Genomic DNA, 19804 nt, shown 5'->3' with positions numbered 1-19804 from the left:
CCAGAAGGTAGCTGGTTCAAATACCAGAGCCAACTAGGTGAAAATCTACCGATGTGCCCTTAAGCAAGGAACTTAACCCTAATTGCTCTGGACAAGAGCGTAAATGTGTCATCAGAGGATTTTAGCTCCACGGATAGATTATTAGACAGTATTAGTGATTTAAATACTTGGATGGCTCACAACTTCCTCCAGCTAAATCAAGACAAGACTGTGGTACTTATTATTGGAGCCAAAGCACCGAGAGAGAATCCAACCACACATTTTAATTCACAGGCAATACAGATAAAACACCATCTAAAAAACCTGGTTGTTATTTTAGATTCTGAAGTAAATTTCGAATCAAACATTAGGAATGTGACCAAAATAGCTTTTTTACCGCCGTTTCTTTCTCAGGCTGATACAGAGAGAATCACCAAAGCTTTTATTACAAGCAGGGTTGACTACTGTAATGCTCTCCTGTCTGAACTACCCAAGAAAGCCCATGGTTAACTGCAAAACATGCAGAATGCTGCAGCACGGGTACTGACCAAGACCAGAAACTGTGGATATATTTAAAAGAGATCTTAAAACACACCTTTTTAGCTCTGCTTTCCTTAGGGTGTTTTTTAGTTGTTCAGTTTTTGTTATTATTTTGTTTTACATTTGTTGTGTAGTAAATATTTCAAGTTTTATTTGTTATTTATTAGATTTTTCATGTGAAGCAAATTGCATTGCATGTCTGAAATATGCTGTATAAATAAAGCTCGATTTGATTTTAATAGACTTCCAGACACTTTGAAGCTGCGACCAAAATATAAAATCTGGTAGCTCCTGGTGGCCAAACACCCTATTAAGACACTTTGGCAGTTACCTGTACATGGGGTACACAGCGCAATGAAATGCTTACTTGCAGGATGTCATGTGGGAGTAAACTGAAATGATAGTATTTACGATTCACTTAGGCCCAAACATGACTCTGAATCACAAGGACGCTCTTGATTAAACTAAACTAAACGTAGACTAAATAACTGTGACCTTAGACACTGACAGGGTGACTTTGTGAGCCAGAGCTGATGAGGATAGAATCAAAGAAAGCACGGTAGCGTAACTTACAGTGATTTCACAGTGTTCAGACCTCTGTGAGGCCAAGTGTGTTTGTAATGTTCTGACTAAACAGTATCATGGCCAAATCTGATTATCTCCTCTAAGAATTTGGGGAATTATAATTTAAAAAAATGAATAATAATGTAACATTATAATCCACTGTATAGCCTGCTATACAGACTAGTGTGTATATGATACTTCAAATTAACACCACCCAAATGACCATATCCTTTCTCATCCACACCTTCCAGCGATGTTTGCCTGTCAGAGTACTGGTCTGTTGTGGGTTTACTGCTGGGGGGGGGGGGGGGGGGGGTCATTGAACGCATGGTTAGTTTGTAATTAAATAACTTTTAGTCTCCATGGTTTATTCTGTGACACTTGTAGTACTAGCAGTAGCAGCTTCTCGCTTTGGTACAGCACTTAAAATATAAATTTTCACACAAATAAATAACTTCTGCTGCTCCATTACATTATACTCTATGATTAAATTTTAGATATACAGTTGAAGTTAGAAGTTTACATACACTTAGGGTGGAGTCATTAACTTGTTTTTCATCCAATCCACAAATTTCTTGTTAACAAACTATCGTTTTGGCAAGTCGGTTAGGACATCTACTTTGTGCATAACACAAGTCATTTTTCCAACAATTGTTTACAGACAGATTATTTCACTTAATCACAATTACAGTGGGTCAGAAGTGTACATACACTGAGTTGACTGTGCCTTTAAACAGCTTGGAAAATTCCAGAAAATGATGTCATGGCTTTAGAAGCTTTTTATAGGCTAATTGACATCATTTGAGTCAATTGGAGGTGTACCTGTGGATGTATTTCAAGGCCTACCTTCAAACTCAGTGCCTCTTTGTTTGACATCATGGGGAAATAAAATAAAAATCAGCCAAGACCTCAGAAAAAATATTGTAGACCTCCACAAGTCTGGTTCATCCTTGGGAGCAATTTCCAAACGCCTGAAGGTACCACGTTCATCTGTACAAACAATAGTAGGCAAGTATAAAGACCATGGGACAACGCAGCCGTCATACCGCTCAGGAAGGAGACGCGTTCTGTCTCCTAGAGATGAATGTACTTTTGGTGCGAAAAGTGGAAATCAATCCCAGAACAACAGCATAGGACCTTGTGAAGATGCTGGAGGAAACAGGTACAAAAGTATCTATATCCACAGTAAAACACGTCCTATATGGACATAACCTGAAAGGCCGCTCAGCAAGGAAGAAGCCACTGCTCCAAAACCGCCATAGAAAAGCCAGACTACGGTTTGCAACTGCACATGTGGACAAATATCATACTTTTTGGAGAAATGTCCTCTGGTCTGATGAAACAAAAATAGAACTGTTTGGCCATAATGATCATCGTTATGTTTGGAGGAAAAAGAGGCAGGCTAGCAAGCCGAAGAACACCATCCCAACCGTGAAGCACGGGGGTGGCAGCATCATGTTGTGGGGGTGCTTTGCTGAGAGAGTCTCTGGGTTCGCGCCCAGGCTCTGTCGCAGCCGGCCGCGACCGGGAGGTCCGTGGGGCGACGCACAATTGGCTTAGCGTCGTCTGGGTTAGGGAGGGTTTGGCCGGTAGGGATATCCTTGTCTCATCGCGCTCCAGCGACTCCTGTGGCGGGCCGGGCGCAGTGCTCGCTAACCAAGGAGGCCAGGTGCACGGTGTTTCCTCCGACTCATTGGTGTGGCTGGCTTCCGGGTTGGAGGCGCGCTGTGTTAAGAAGCAGTGCGGCTTGGTTGGGTTGTGCTTCGGAGGACGCGTGGCTTTCGACCTTCGTCTCTCCCGAGCCAGTACGGGAGTTGTAGCGATGAGACAAGATAGTAATTACTAGCGATTGGATACCACGAAAAATTGGGGAGAAAAGGGGATGAAATGTATTTTTTTTTAAATAAAAAAAATGTCAGGAATTGTGAAAAACTGAGTTTAAATGTATTAGGCTAAGGTGTATGTGAACTTTCGACTTCAACTGTACATTTCATTCATGTGGCAGCTGCCCAAAAGAACAGGCATAAGTGTTCTAAAAATGAAACCTCTCAAAAGCAATATACTGTAGAGACCAGGGTCGAAGTCAATTCCATTTGAATTTCAATCAATGCATTGCTTTTATTTTATTTATTATTTAACCTTTAGTTAACTAGGCAAGTCAAGAAGTTGAATAGAAAGTACAGAATATTTCTACAAAAGTCATACATTAAAACAGTGAAGCTACTAAGGTGATAAGAGGTCACGTGATGATACTGTCTGGAAAGCCTTCCCTGTCTGGAACTATCCTCAGTGACATTTGCAGGAGAGGAGAAAATATTTTTGAATGCCATGTTTTTAACTCTTATTTTTAGATATCATCACACCGTCTTCGTTGATGTCAAAAGGGCAGCACTGTTTACAGGACAGATGAAACATGTCTCTATTGTTATTTCAATAACTTAATTCAAACTGAGTAACAATTCCAGGAGGTATTTCTTCTTCCCACCACATACATTGGACATGAACTATAGATTCACATAAATGCAGTGTTATGTTGTGTAACATAAACACATTCAGCTTTCTCTCCCCAGCATGGCTCCTATTCAGATAACGATGCTCTGTGAGATAATGAGGGGAATTATAGTCTACACACTATGCTTTAGAAAACAGTTAAATGAAGTCACCTGTTTCTAGCGTGAAAGGAGAAGATCCATTTGCAATGGATGAAAGATTTCTACATCAGAGACCATACATCTGTGGGAAAGAGGGCTGCAATGGGCCTCAAATTTTACAACCTCATAAAATGAGCATAATTAAATCATTCTGTAAGCTAAATAAGATATACCATAAATAGGCCTACATGAAAGATAGTCCTACATACAAGAATTTGACATTTTGACACCAGTAAAAAGATGAACAATTATTTCCTCTTGAAAGCTATTTTCTGCAAAAGCCTAATAAATAATTAAAGGAGCATGTTCTGATATTAACCACTAAGGCTGAATTATTACAAATGCTTTTTTTGTAATTTAGCTCAATATATTGGTAAGCCAAGTGGAGTGTTTTTGTTACTGTAGTACCCCCCCGGGGAGATAAACACAAACATTCAGTCAGTCATGGATTGGATTTACATAGTGTTTTTTCCACCAGGTGCTGATAGGGGTTTACATCGCATGCAGCAGAAACTCCCCACATCCACCACCAATGTGTAGCACCCACCTGGGTAATGCTATGGACGCCATTTTTACGCCAGAGAGCTCATCCCACATCAGTTGGAGCGAGAGAGAGAGAAATACAATAGATTGTCAAAGTCAAAAAGGGTATAGCTGTGACCTGAGTGGAAGTATGATGCATTCAGCAGAACACGTTGCTACCCTCAGTGCACTGCTGACCCTTGTGTCACTATTACACAGGACTGGATTACATCTGCCAGCTGGTGCCTCTCTCCCTCCCTCCTCTCTACAGGTCATCTGAGGGAAGAGATGGAAATAGAGAGGAGGGGCAGATACAGTGGAAAGATAACAGTACAGCATCCTTGTTCAGTACGGTGTCAATGCACGCAGGATGGGTCGTATGGGTTAGTGTGGTTCCTCTATGGAGTGGATGGTATGGGTTAGTGTGGTTCCTCTCAGGAGTGGATGGTATGGGTTAGTGTGGTTCCTCTATGGAGTGGATGGTATGGGTTAGTGTGGTTCCTCTATGGAGTGGATGGTATGGGTTAGTGTGGTTCCTCTATGGAGTGGATGGTATGGGTTAGTGTGGTTCCTCTCAGGAGTGGATGGTATGGGTTAGTGTGGTTCCTCTATGGAGTGGATGGTATGGGTTAGTGTGGTTCCTCTATGGAGTGGATGGTATGGGTTAGTGTGGTTCCTCTATGGAGTGGATGGTATGGGTTAGTGTGGTTCCTCTATGGAGTGGAGGGTATGGGTTAGTGTGGTTCCTCTATGAAGTGGATCAATTCTCTGTGATTAGATCAAGTAGATCCTGCCTCTGGGGATTAGTGGAAAGCTCTGGCACCAATCGGACATCAAGAACTGATTATCGGAGCGTTTGGTTCTCACACACAGGCTTTCCTCAGCTCTGGTTACCAGAGTGTTCTATCAATTTCACTCTTCACACTTTTCCACTGAATATTCTTCCTCACTGTAATAGTCAAATGTATGTGCTATGAACAAAAACAAAAAGGAAACATCTTACTGCATATATTTATTACCTTTGTAATAACACTTCAATGTTTTGAACAAACTTTTTTGCTCATTTGATAACTCCTCCAAAACACATCTGTACTATATTTACAGATATAACAACATAGCTAAAACAATGTCCTTCTCAAAAATCGTATCAACAAGAGCTATAGGCAAAGTTCCTCAATTCTTCTGTAGAACTATTTTGGAACAGTACCTTTCTCTCACACAAAACTGGAGAAAATTGCTAAACAAGCATGGCTGCACAGGATACAAAAGAGATGCAAAACATACATCAATTCCTTAGTGGTTTACATTCATTATAAATGTTGTACCATTTCATCTAACTCAGTATAAAAGTAGACCCTTCAAATGTATCCCTTTGGGAATAACAAGAACTAAACACAAACATTTAAGACATAATAAGTGTAGGGACAGGACGCTGGTGGTAAACTTTGATTGCAAATTACTCATTAAACCAGATAAAAAAAGCATCAATAATCCTCACTAACAACATTAACTTGACAGACAACATCTCTATTACCCTCCAAGCACACAAATGACCGCAGGCGTAACTTTACAGAAGCAAAACAAAACATTGTCTGGTTTGCAGGGTAGCTACCATGGCTCAACGTAACTGAACTGACATAATCAATGCTGAACAGCTTCAATATAGTACCATGATAAAGGGTTGAACACAACCCATATTTTTTGGTAGAAAAAATCCCTTTTAATATCCTGTCTTTTTAAGATTTCAAAGAAAATGACACACTACTGGTTAAAAATGACAACCAAGTCTGGATATCTTATTGATACGATAGTGACATTGGCTCAAATCAGTTAGAAGTGGTATGGCGTAAACACAAGATACAACAGATCTTCATGAGAAAAAGCATGCAAAAAGAGAAAGTGACTTCTCCCTGTGCGTGATTAAAGAATGGGTGATGCTAAGACTTCTGCTGTCAGTGATGTTGCTGTTGTGTGGAAACAAAGTTTTGGCATGTAAGTTGCTTTGAAATCTTCTCTCTATATCTGCTTCAGCATTCTGTACCTACTGTCATTTAGCTTCAAGATTTCGTTTTTCACTTTGGGCTCAACATAGAGTTCGCTGCATTGTCCGTCAAATACCGTACCATCTACCAACAAACATTCTGCAAATGAAGATGAGTACTTCAAACTAACAGTCTATATGATAGAATGCACAAAGTCTATCAACTTCCAGACTTAATATGGGGGTTCAATCTTAAACAGTTACAGCAAAAACATTCCAGAGTCAGACAGCATAACAAAAGGGTATGAGAATACTGTTTTACATGAACATAATACAGAGATCAGAGTGACTTCGTCCTTTGATGATAAGCAGCACCACTGCACACCTAATCCTGTTACTTCATCAAATATAGCTTTACAAGAATCCCAGATATCAGATTGCACAACTGATACTGAAAATTGGATATTTAAGCTCAAATACATGTTATGAGGACACAATCTTGGTAAATGTAGAAATGTGTCTAGGCAGGGGCTGTCATATGAAATAAAGTTGAGTTTACACCTATGGTGTGAGTTCCCTCCTAGGTGAGAGGTAGTGTCAGTCCAAATAGCTATATTCTAATAGAAACAATTCCCTGCTGAGCAGCTTAGAGAGAGAAGTAAAGGCATTCTACACTGTAGTAGTATTACAATGACCAATGAAGGCACTGTTCTGGTTCTACTGTAGTAGTGTGGAGGCATTCTACACTGTAGTAGTGTGGAGGCATTCTACACTGTAGTAGTGTGGAGGCATTCTACACTGTAGTAGTGTGGAGGCATTCTACACTGTAGTAGCGTGGAGGCATTCTACACTGTAGTAGCGTGGAGGCATTCTACACTGTAGTAGCGTGGAGGCATTCTACACTGTAGTAGTGTGGAGGCATTCTACACTGTAGTAGTGTGGAGGCATTCTACACTGTAGTAGTGTGGAGGCATTCTACACTGTAGTAGTGTGGAGGCATTCTACACTGTAGTAGTGTGGAGGCATTCTACACTGTAGTAGTGTGGAGGCATTCTACACTGTAGTAGTGTGGAGGCATTCTACACTGTAGTAGTGTGGAGGCATTCTACACTGTAGTAGTGTGGAGGCATTCTACACTGTAGTAGGTTGCTTCTCTGTCCGCAGCTCTAAAAGCGGTTAAAGTGTAAGGAAAGATAAAAGCACACAGTCTTGGAATAATGACATGTCTCCTGAATAGATAGAGGAACAAATAGTAGGATTCAACACAGAAAGACTAACTGACAAAGACCATTGACATGACTACAGGAGACATAATGACAATGACTAAGAAAACCACAGGAGGCCAACAAACAGAATCAGAGAGAGGGGCCTGCTGTTTTGACAGACTGCTCTCTTTCTCTGCTGCAGTCTCATGACACAGCCTGACGGCACCAAAGATTATGGGGCAAAGGTAATTATCAAAGAGACTAATAATGAACTAATTAGAAACCACAGGAACTCATTCGTGAATGCATAAAGTAATGAAAACATAAAAAAATACATGAAACTGATTATTACCCCAGAAAGATAAAAAATTATGTGAATACAAAATAATATTTTTCTAAATACATATGACATACAGACTGCAGCCCAACTACAGCAGCTGCTGGTGGATACAACACTGGCCTTCGTGGAATGTCAATCAATCAAAACACTGAGGGGTCCAAGGTCAATCCACTAGGTTCTGCGTTTAGTTGTTGATGTCACTTTATTGACTTCATTTCCCCATCTCACTAAGTGCTTACATTTGGCTTGGTACAAATACATCTGTGCTTTGAGTTAATACAAAATGCATAGGTATTCCAATATGAGAAATCAGGCTTTCACAGGCAAAATTGTTAAAGTGCATGTCATTGATAACACAGCATACTACGAATGCAGTATCAATGTAATTATTTTGTACTAATCATTTGGCCTGTTCCCTTTAACAAAAATTGACAACTACTGGGCAGTACCTGTCCTTCATAATTAGTAAAATACCCTTCATGCGTAGATACTCCACAGAAACATCTAACCACTATGTGGAGTGAACACTGGACTTTCTATACCACAGATGGCTCTTCTTATTTTTGGCACTTCTGGTTAAACTATGGCTTCTTGTTATGGCCTTAAAAAAAGAGAGAAAAAAAAAAAGAGTTGAATAGTCATTGTTCAGCATAAGCTGGAGGGTGGACCACTGAGACCCAGATAGGCTGGAGACTGGCCTACAGAAGCCCAAAGAGAGGCACTGAAGGCTGGTTCTCTGTCGTGTTAGGTCCTGGCGGAGTGGAGCTCTACCACCGACCGCTGACACTAGCCATGTCAGCGTGGAACTGACGAGACAGACGACCACTGGCTCCACCTTCCAGGAAGGAGGATCTGATAGGAGCCTCAAACAGCTTCCTTCGGTTCTTGTTCAGTTCTGGAAAAGAAAAAAAGAACACAATATTGCATATCAATTGCAGTTCTTAAAATATATAAATGTTCGATAACATATGTTTTTCCATTGAGAAATACAAGTCCGACAAGTCAATTCAAACTGTAATCCATATGAAGAGAAGTTCCAGTTTATTGGTCTTCCGATGCAGTCAAGACTTAAACAATGACAGGAAAATGTGCTTCAAATAGCCAATGAAAAATGAGAACAGCTCACATCAACAAGACACCTCTTTGTGACCCATGAGTTTGCCGGGCAGATCACCAAACTAATTGGACACAATTCTTTCAAAATGCATCAATAAAACAGTTCAGAATCCTTTTAATTATTCATTTTATGGCTGAATCATCACCCCCTGTCAGCAAAAACCTGACATATGATAATTGAGACTGGTAGCTTCAAAATTGCTCTTTTTACTGGCAGAAATACAGGAAGTGGACCTTAATGAGTTGGGTTGCCTTTAGGAAAGAAAGAAGGGGGAAAGGGAGTGTATTCCTGTTTTGAAGCCCTTAGAGTCCTTCAACAGAGATTAGAGCTGATCTGAGCTTTGCAATGGAGCGCATCAGTGGAACTAACTCACGCCTAGAGCCCTTCTCCTCACAACAGAACACGAATACCTCCCTCTCCCAACCTCAATGTGACCCCCTACTGCACCAATAACAGCAAACTGACTTAGATATGATCCCTTCTAGATATCATCCCTTCACTAACAATACCACAAAAGCATGAAATCCTAATAGATTAGATGAAGGACAAAACATGTTATAAATGTAACATCCCAGAAACTAAAGGAATAGATATACACTGAGTGTACAAAACATTAAGAACACTTCCTAATATTGAGTTGCAAACCCTTTTACTCTCGGAACATTCTCAATTCGGCAGGGCATGGACTCCACAAGGTGTCGAAAGCGTTCCACCAGGATGGGGGATCATTTTGACTCCAATGCTTCCCACAGTTATGTCAAGTTGGCTGGATGTCCTTTGGGTGGTGGACCATTCTTGATACACACAGGAAACTGTTGAGCGTGAAAAACCCAGCAGCGTTGCAGTTCATGACACAAACCAGTGTACCTGGCACCTACTACCATTCCCTGTTCAAAGGTACTTAAATATTTTGTTTTGCCCATTCACCCTCTGAATGTCACACAGTGTAATTGCTGCAAAAGGTGGCTCTACAAAGTATTGACTTTGGGGGGGTGAATAGTTATGCACGCTCAAGTTCTGTTTTTTTGTCTTATTTCTTGTTTGTTTTACAATAAAAAAATATATTGTATCTTCAAAGTGGTAGGCATGTTGTGTAAATCAAATGATACAAACCCCCCAAAAAAGCTATTTTAATTCCAGGTCGTAAGGCAGCAAAATAGGACAAATGTCAAGGGGGGTGAATACTTTCGCAAGCCACTGTATGTCATGGAAAGAGCAAGTGATCCTAATGTTCAGTCCACTCAGTATATATTCAATCAAAATGCCACCCTTCTGAATCATGTTCACTCCTGGCAGACAAAAGGTATTACTCCTGTAGTCATGCATTTATAAACAAGGATTCATTCATGGAACAACAAACATGTCGGGCATTCATTGCCTTGGAACCGTATGAGGATCCGAGCTCCTCTGTCAGCCAAAAAGAGGAACATGACTTGCATCACGGCCTACTGAAACCAATGGATGGCAGTGAAGATTGTAAATAATGTTCAGCTATGAGTCAGTGGAAGTACGTGGAAGTACGTGGCTATACTCAGGCATGTGGCAGGGCCAGAAATTAGATTTAATGAAAAGCATTGAAGTCCATTTCACACTGTCTCCATCAGGAGAGGTTCTGGCACGCTCAACACACCCCTCAACACTTCTGACAGACTTCTGACAGGAGCTATTATCAGCGGATCAGCCTGATCTCCCACATGTCATTGGAACTGGGTTCACACAAATACACAGTGTTTAGACATTACCGTAGTCATTCACACCAGAGATGGCAAGCAGCATTTTCCTGCGTGCACCAAATGTGGTGATGCCCAGCTCTTTCAGGTCCTGGTCTGTAAGAGTGAGGAAGGTCTGGAGATCGATCTGAAAAAGAGTGCATGTGTACAGTCAATATGTTTATTATGTCACTGCACACAATACCATTTTTTGGATAACAAAATGAATTCCCCCTTTGCCACATAAAATACCTGGGGCCTCATTTATAAACTGTGCGTACGTACAGAATATAGCCCAAAATGTTTATGCGCCAGTACACACAAAAGTTGTCATTTATAAAAATGTAACTTGATGTGAGAAAGTTCTCACCTCCCTGCAAACGTTAGACCATGTGTACACACATCTGTTAGTAGTTGAAATATTGTATTGCAAGCTGGGGTGATATGATAAGCTTATTCATAAAAATAAAAAAAAACAAGAAAACATTAACAAGAATGCAGCCATTTGCCATTAATGAGAAGAGCAAAAATCAATGTTTTGTTTTTAGAATGTAAAATAACTAAACAGAAATCTTTTTCCTATTTATTTTCTTTTCATAACCATTGCAGAATTAATTCCTCATCTTTTCTGTTCATGATTGGTTCATATTCCTGAAGTAGCCATACAACAAATTACAATGTGCATCTCTCATTTCATAGGACCTAGTAGCCAAGTAAATAGATAGGCTATATGTATTTCAAGTTTTGCAATCCCATAGGCAGCACAGTTTATAATATGCAGTCGAATTTAAAAGGTGAACAGTTGATATTTTACATTGAAGTAGGCCTATTTATGCTACTGTTAGTACTGTAATTGCATTTTGGGACATTCGTGTAATCTTTTCTTTCCTTCGCTGGCATTCCATCATATTTAGGTTGTGGGAAACGTTGATGCAAAACATTGTTGAATTCAAATGTTCTGTTGACAGGTCCACAACAATTTGCCATTGTTTTCTCTTTCAGAAACTGACAAAGTCCTTTACCAGATACAACATAAATTACTGCTAAAGATAAAAACCCACATTTTGAGATTATGGATAAAAACAATATTATTTGTATTTGTCAAACAGCAGCCAAGCATCGATCATCATGTCACCAGAATAAGACCCTCGTTATTTATTGGAAAGGATCATCAAGCTCATCCCCTTGCACTTTCACCACCCTGTGAAGTTCATCATCATTTATTTAATCTGTGGCCTAATAAACTGTATGGTTTCCCGAGTTGTAGGGGGAGGACCACACAACATATCACGTGACTCCAAGTTTACATGGGTTATTCTATTAATATTTGCGCATAAAGGAGTTTCCTCTGCCATTTCTCGCATAATTACATTTTACAAACACAAAAAAATCCCACCATGTCTAACGAACAAAATGCCTGTCGGCTCGGTCGTGACGTTTTTCATGCGTCAGTTAATTCATCTGCATGAAATGGTTGGATGGAAACGTGGTTATTGTCACCTTACAAGGTGAATAGCGAGCATTTTCCAGGAAGAGTTTTAATGCTTGTTCACACTCACACAGTTTTACGACAGGTCTGATTTATAACGGGAAACATGCATATGAATGGCGTGCACTAAATGTATATATTTCAATATTTTTGTAGGTGCGCAGACTTTTCAGAAATGGCGCACATAGAAATTTAGTGTGAAATTTACAACGGTTATAAATTAGGCCCCTGAAGCCTATCCATTATCAAGCATTTGCAATATGTGTGCTCTGATTTCAATAAAAGTAGTTGGATATAAATAGTCTAGTCACTGGACCATGAGGACCACTCCAAAATATGTTGCATAAAAAGTTTAGTCTAGGTCAAGCAATGGGCAGCTAAAATGGAACTCAAAGCTCCCAGAAAAATGTTTAAATCCATTTATTTATTGACAATTTCCACTCGAAAAGTTTAATATCAGCATGAAAATCTAAGCCTAAGCACTGGTCTATCCATCCGTAAATTCTAGCCTCTCTCTGATATAGTCAGCCAAGCAGGGATGGATGGAGGTGTCTGCTCCCATGTTAATGTGGCTATCCCATACTACGGCAGCTATTGACCAGTACCTCCTGCTGTTGGAACACGTCTGTGTATTTCCCCAGGCCCAGCTTGCTGAACAGCTCCGGCAGGTCCGACCCTTTCAGAGAGGATTGAAGACTGCACCCGTTGCTCCCGGTGATGGAGGAGATACAGTCCATGTAGTTACTGCTGCTCAGATAGTGCTCTGCAGCTGCCAATCAAAATATGTCACAGGAACACAAGACAAGTCAGACAGTCATCATTAAAGACTTTCATAGAAAGTTATCATTGTAAAAAAGAATGTATGCAACATAAAATAAACCCTGACGTATCTTGCAGCCAAAACATTGTGACTAAATATTTGTATCCAATTAGAGCAAGAGAATGCTTTTTGATCGTTTTTAATGTGTGCAATATAAGCCAACATACTGTGGATAAAATGTGCTTCTCTACAGCATTTTCGGTAGTGATAGGCTTTGATAAATAATTAGATACAAGGGCAAAAACAGGAGTCGGATATGAACAGAAGTATCTGGTCTCTAGTGCAGGTGTGTTGGAGGAATGAACCCATCTACTCCCACACCCCTTAACGTTTTCATTAATGAGGCAATTTTTACACAGCATCTGCTGTTCAAGGTTAGATGTTTTGAATTATTAATCATCAAAACTTTTAAGAGTTTACTTTAATTACATGGGAGTGTGATGATCTAGCCTTCTTGCCTTTCATTCAAAGTTCAGATCTGCTGAGATCTGCTGAGTAGCTCACCGGATTTGTTCTGCTTCCTCTTGGGACTGCAAACAGACACTGGGAATTCGGCGTGGCTGGGAAGACCGTTCCCACCCACATTCCTGTCTCTCCAGTTGTCAGAGTCACTGCCGTTGCCCACCCCCTCTCTGCTGCCGGAGCGGGAAAGAGACAGGGGGGAGCCCTGGGGGAACAGAAAGGGGACATCAGATCATACTGGGCTGTAGTTTTAACTTCTCATTATTTGGTTTAGTTCTGTGAATCAGAGTATCAATTTAGTTTAGTTTTCAATAATTTACTTTTTGCTTTACATATTTACATGTTGACTTTCATTTTTTATGCAATCCATGATGATGCTTCATATTAGTCTTTGCATAAGCGCCATATCAGGAATGTTACTATAAACACATTCTCTTCAACAGCAGAAAGAACCTGGTCCATTGGTGTTTACCTCATAGTCGGAGTTTACCTCGTAGGTGGTACTCATGGTGGGTTTGTAGGGCACGTGGTTGGCCCTGCGCAGCTCCTTGATGGTCTCTGCTGGCATAGACTTGGAGAAACCCAGACCACTCCACGTGTTAGTGGGGGTCCGCACCTCAGTCACAACAGGCTTCTTCAACATGGCTGGACACAGACATAGAAAAACACCTCTGTCACCAATTAGTGCGAAAGGTCAGAAAACGGACACAGTATTCCTTTATTTTCCTCCCCAATTTCGTGATATCCAATTGGTAATTAGTCTTGTCCCATTACTGCAACTCCCATACGGACTCGGGAGAGGCGAAGGTCGAGAGACGTGCGTCCTCCGAAACACAACCCTGCCAAGCCGCACTGCTTCTTGCCACAATGCTCGCTTAACCCGGAAGCCAGCCGCACCAATGTGTCGAAGGAAACACCGTACACCTGGCGAATGTGTCAGCGTGCACTGCACCCGGCCCCGCCACAGGAGTCGCTAGAGCGCCACAGGACAAGGACATCCCGCCCAGCCCTCCCCTAACACGGACGACACTGGGCCAATTGTGTGCTCCCTCATGGGTCTCCCGGTCACGCCCGGCTGCAGCACAGCCTGGGATCGAACCCGGATCTGTAGTGACACCTCTAGTGATGCAGTGCCTTAGACCGCTGCGCCACTCGGAAGGAACACAGTATCCCTTGAGACTAGACAGGAATCGCCTGAAAGATTGACACTTACCCTTGGTTGCTAACAGCTTTTTCTGTTCATATTCAAGCGCCTGAAAAAGAAATGGAGAGGAAGGTCAATGTCAGTTTTAATACTTGTCAAATTCCCATTAGTCATTTATTGATACGTGAGTGCGTGTATGTGAGAGAGAGAAGTGGAGTTGGAATACCTCTAGTTGGCCCTGCATGTTAGCAAAGGAAGAATGTGGTGCCAAGCGGATCCTGTCCCTCTCATTCTGCTGTGCTGCTCTCTCTGCTGCCCGCTCACTACCCGGTGCCCTCTTATCTGTCACTGGGCTGTCTGAAGCACTCGACTCTGGGTCTGACAGTAGGCAGTCTGAGCTGTGGGAGGGGCACAAAAGAGAGGAACAACTATATTAAAAAGACAAGGTACAAACCCCATCACAATAGAGTAGCCTATAGCACAGAAAAGACATACAGCACAGCTCAACAGGGTATGGCATATTAAGACAAAGCATGACAGAATGCAGTACAACAGTGCAGTCCCCTGCTTTGTCTCCAAATAGCACCCTCCTCAAGCCCTTTTCCCCACTGACGTTCCTCCTGGAAAACTTAAGTCCTTTCTACAACAGCAGTTGTCACAAAGTGCTATTATTTTCTATTCTATGAATGTATGGGAGTCATACCCACTGAACTAGAATGAGTTCTAGTCCTATGTTCATATCCTTTGGGCATGGGAATGGAAGAGTGAGGACATCACTTAGATGTAGGTAGTGTCTTACTGTAGCTCTGGACAGACATACTGGAGATGGGAGTTCTTGGTCCCCTGGAGGAGCTCCACCGCCTGCCGTTTCCCTGACGTCTTACAGGAAGCCAGCATCTGTTTCAGCTCGTTTCCATTTGCTGAGTGAGATGGGCTTCTGGGCATGCCCACTTCCACAAAGGTGTCAGAGCCTGGTGGAGAGAACGTAAACGAGCATTTGTGAAGAAACGTTAACGTGGGATATTATATTTCTTCCTTCATGATTTAATAATGTCGATCAGTAGGCTATATATCTGGCTGTATGTACTATTATATCCTTTACATGTGACAAATAAGATACAAAGAATTGCTAGATTCTTATAGAATCCCTGTGTTTGACAACCAAGTTTTTGTACTTCCATAGCAACCTCTTCTTTAGAGTGTATTATTGCTTAGCTTTCCATTGCCTGTCATGCATATATTACAGTACGTTCTTTGCACCTGTAAGTCCCTCTGCATGATGGCATGAGCATGACTAAATGTAGCTGCTAAACCTCACAGTAGGCACCTGTGTTATTAAAAAACAGAAGCGGTCAATAATGAAGGGGCTTTTTTCTTCTTCTCCCCCTCAATCCAGGCAGTAACCCAGCCTGCATAACATGATCTGTGTGTGTATCTAGACCTTGACAGCGTAAAATAATAAGATGTCAGTCATCTTAATTAACATCTTCAAGCTATTATGTTTAGTTGATTCACCCTGGGCTCGATGGTAACGGGGAGCAGAGCCAGAGCCAGTTGGGACAGGTTGGAGAACACAGGAGGTGGTCAGGGAGAGGAAACAGTTACTACTGTCACCAGCCAAGCTGGGGCTGAGGAGTCCACGGAGCTCCAGCTCCAACAACATGGGAACGTGAGGAGTGTGAGAGCAAGGCTACACTCAAACCACACATGTTAGAGATGCAGGAAACTCGGGACCTCAACCACTGGAATACCAGTCATTAAATGTCACCCTATTGCAACCTAATAAAAGTGGTTTAATAATGGGGACTAGACCGCATAAAACAAATATATTGTGGTATAAATTAATTTAGCAGTTTACAAGGCCAAATACCTAGGTTTCCTTGTGGGTTCTACAAACCTCTTTATAGTATATCTACAAGAGCTATACATGTCCATGTTGTCTGTAGGTGCGGTGTGTGTGTGTGGTACCTTCGTCTTGGTTGGACTTGCTGGAGCGGGGTTCTGACGGGTTGTGTCCGCTGGCCTCCTGGACCGAGTCACACTGGTTGGGGTTCAGAACCGTGTCTGCCAGTGACGCACTGGACATCCTACCATAGACTGAGCCAGGATTCTGCATACAAACACAAATGTAGCTCTATACATTATACTCACTATAGGCAAGGTATATATTCAATGTAACAGCTAGTGAGTATATGTCTATGAAAGTCATTCACCTTGACATGTCCATTGATGGTACAGGGGCCTTTGGAGCAGTCAGGGACCCCGTTGGTCTGCTTGTCGATTGGGGTAAGTCCGGGGGGAGGGGAGGGGGTGTTCTGGGTGTACCCCTGGACCCCAGAGAGCAGGATACTGCTCAGAGTGGCCTGGGCTACAGGGTGCATCATCAACTGAGACGAGAAGCCTGGATACACGAGAGAGAATACTACACCTTTATCATAACATTTTCATCATATAATCATTTATTACATTATACAGAACAATCTCAAAGTGCATAACTATTTTAAATGAACACAACTAGACATGGCAACTGACAAAAAAAGCACAGCTGATGCTACAAAGGATAAAGCTATTAACAGAAAGCCTTCCTAAAGAGAAAGGTATTTAGGGCCGTTTTAAAGAGCCCAGAGTCTGTGGTGCCTTCAGGTATTCCGAGAGGGCATTCCAGAGGCTGGGTATCAATCCCTTATAGCTATTAGTGAACAAGGTGCGAAACCTGAAGGTGTGAGAGAGAGAGAGATTGTGCACTAGCCATCTGTATTCACCTTGGGTGCTGGTGAGAGAGCTAGGCCACAGTGAGGAGGAGGGAGACGGGGTGCTGGGGATGGGGTTCTGCATAGGGCTCATGGAAGAGTTCAGACTGTTGAGAACAGAGTTTGGAGCTGGGGAGCTACTGAGAGAATGGGGCACTGATGCACCTAGGAAGCCTGGAGGAGAGAAAAACACAGACAAGGCTGTACCTCAATACAGTATCACTCTAAAAATATTTTCTCCCCACACCAGTGATAGATATTATTGCATACTACCACATCACTCATCAAGTCCTTTCATATCAGTGGTCAGAAAATAAAGAGAGAGACATTTGAGAGAACTGGTCTTTGACAAATATAACTCAACAGTCAATAACTCCATGTTAAACTGCTACTCTATGTTTCAACCAAATGTATCAAAGAAGACTGAAACAGGTTTGTGGGTTTTACAAACAGATAATTTAACTCCAGAAATAATGCTCGGATTTCCTTGGCAGGCTGGGCTGTAATCTGATGGAGAGGGATGTAGTAATTAACTATAGGCTGAGATGTGGAGGCCCATATCTTACCCATGGGCCTTTGGGTTCATACTGTACACCCCAGGAAGGGACTGTCAATGTGGTCAGTTTCCAGACATAAACCTCCTAACAGTTTATCCCATGATAAATAACTCATGATTTATTCCGTTGTAAAGGAGTTTGTCTCATGTTATTTTCAATTGTATTTCTTATTATTTATTTTCGCAAGATAACAATACAGTTGGATTACATACAGTAAGACACAAGCCTCTTTCTCCAATCACTGGTCTATAAACGTGTGGGAAAAGGCCTAGGGATGACATTTGTAGAAAGAATAGATTTCCTTTGAGCATTCTCATAATGGTGTAAGAGGTGGATGCAAAGAGAACTCCATTACCCAGACTGCTCAGCCCCAGGCCAGCTGAGGCCAGGATGTCCAGGCCGACAGGACAGATGAGAGTGGGGCTGTTGGTGGAGGGGGACATGGCTGATGACACCCCGTTGCTCTCCAGACCCAACAGAAACTTCCGGGCCTCGTACATGTTCACTGCATTCCGCTCCACACTCTTTACTATCACAGACTGAGGAAGGGAGAGTGGGAGAAAGAGAAAGATGGAGAGACAGACAAGCGGAACAGAGAAAACAACAACATGGCAGGTTGTCATCAGTATGAACTGTACTTCAGCAACATGAGCGAGGAGAATAGGAGACAATACTGGTTCTTCAACTTCTGTAGCATAATTCGTCTTTAATGCAATTAACAGTGAAATCGAAAGGGATTAGTAAATTGTCAAAACATAATCTTGATACAGTGGTTTTATTTCAATTTAAGTGTGAGAAAGCGTATGTGAGTTTGGGGAGCATATTCAACTTTCTCCAGTTTCAACATTATCATATCGAGTGCTTAGAACATAGCGATGAATAAAAAATTAACATGCACATAAATGTCGTCTTTGGACCTGCATTTTCCAAAGAGGGCCCTGCCAAATTGAGTCCAGTCACCATCTTTCTTTCTCCACACCCTTCTTAATGGAGTAGCCGAATAGCCAGACGCAGAGCGGTGTTTGGAAGGCCATTTGGATTAGTGCTGTGATCTCGTTAATGTATAGGTCTGGGTAGGGCTGAGTTTACATTGGCACCACACCACTGTTCCCCACGGGCCTGTCTGGGATTAGGCATCATGCCGGGGCACAAGGAGGGAAGGGTACCTGGCTAAAATGTTTAGGTTGGGGCCAAGTAGGTTTGATGTGGCTAATATATTGTTTGGATTTGGCTTATGATGTGCAGTGCTTTACAGTTAAGGCCAGGAGATTTTCCTGACCGTTTGACCTGATCAGAAAACACCTTGGGCCCTAGCTGTACCATTACTCTAGTAAAGTAGCTCTGGATTTGACCACTATGTCTACCATAAGCCACCTCCATTTTAGAGAATTTGACAGTACGTCCAACTGGCCTCACAACGGCAGACCATGTGCAACCACGCCAGCCCAGGACCTCCACATACAGCTTCTTAACCTGATGGATCGCCTGGGACCAGCCACCAGGACAGCCAATGAAACTGAGGAGTATTTCAGTCTGTAGTAAAGCCCTGTTGTGGGGAAAAACTAATTCTGATTGGCTGGGACTGGCTCACAGTGGGTAGGCCTGGCGCCCAAGTGGGTGGGCCTATACCCTCCCAAGCCCACCCATGTGAAATCCATAGATTAGTGCCTAATTCATTCATTTCAATTGACTGATTTCCTTATATGAACTGTAAATGTGAACTGTAACCTGTAAAATCGTTGAAATTGCCGCATGTTGCGTTTATATTTTTGTTCAGTATATGCCAATTTATCTTACAATTTCTACCAATCTGCGTGCCAGTTATGGTTTAAATATGCACATTTTTGTGTAACGTTTCATTTAAATGTATAATAACGTCTTCGTATTTTAAATTCATTGTTATGTGCTTAATCAAAATTCTATTTAAATCTAAATGAAAATGATACAAACCTAAAAAGTAACTTTTATTGCCAT

At 41.8% G+C, this 19804-nt stretch overlaps 1 protein-coding gene across 7 annotated transcripts in view; it reads right to left on the bottom strand.

The window, feature by feature from the left end:
* Nucleotides 1–5255: 5255 nt before the first annotated feature.
* Nucleotides 5256–19804, bottom strand: part of LOC129858119 (protein bicaudal C homolog 1-B-like) — a 76239-nt gene continuing 61690 nt past the window's right edge. For 2 of the 7 annotated variants that reach the window (XM_055927129.1, XM_055927148.1), the window contains exons 10-21: nucleotides 18186–18369; nucleotides 17286–17447; nucleotides 16737–16924; nucleotides 16492–16633; nucleotides 15323–15494; nucleotides 14750–14921; nucleotides 14593–14632; nucleotides 13870–14024; nucleotides 13422–13584; nucleotides 12703–12860; nucleotides 10642–10756; nucleotides 5256–8677 (exon numbers count right to left, since the gene is read on the bottom strand). In XM_055927129.1, the coding sequence (XP_055783104.1) occupies nucleotides 8550–8677; nucleotides 10642–10756; nucleotides 12703–12860; nucleotides 13422–13584; nucleotides 13870–14024; nucleotides 14593–14632; nucleotides 14750–14921; nucleotides 15323–15494; nucleotides 16492–16633; nucleotides 16737–16924; nucleotides 17286–17447; nucleotides 18186–18369 (1779 nt within the window). In that variant the 3' untranslated portion in view covers nucleotides 5256–8549. Of the gene's footprint in view, nucleotides 8678–10641; nucleotides 10757–12702; nucleotides 12867–13421; nucleotides 13585–13851; nucleotides 14025–14592; nucleotides 14633–14749; nucleotides 14922–15322; nucleotides 15495–16491; nucleotides 16634–16736; nucleotides 16925–17285; nucleotides 17448–18185; nucleotides 18370–19804 lie in introns of all 7 variants that reach the window. The other 5 variants (XM_055927121.1, XM_055927139.1, XM_055927094.1 and 2 more) reach the window with 3 other exon arrangements.

This window comes from Salvelinus fontinalis, chromosome 1 (genome assembly GCF_029448725.1).
Source record: "Salvelinus fontinalis isolate EN_2023a chromosome 1, ASM2944872v1, whole genome shotgun sequence".
NCBI classification, from domain to species: Eukaryota; Metazoa; Chordata; class Actinopteri; order Salmoniformes; family Salmonidae; genus Salvelinus; species Salvelinus fontinalis.
This window is presented reverse-complemented; position numbering and strand designations above follow the sequence as displayed.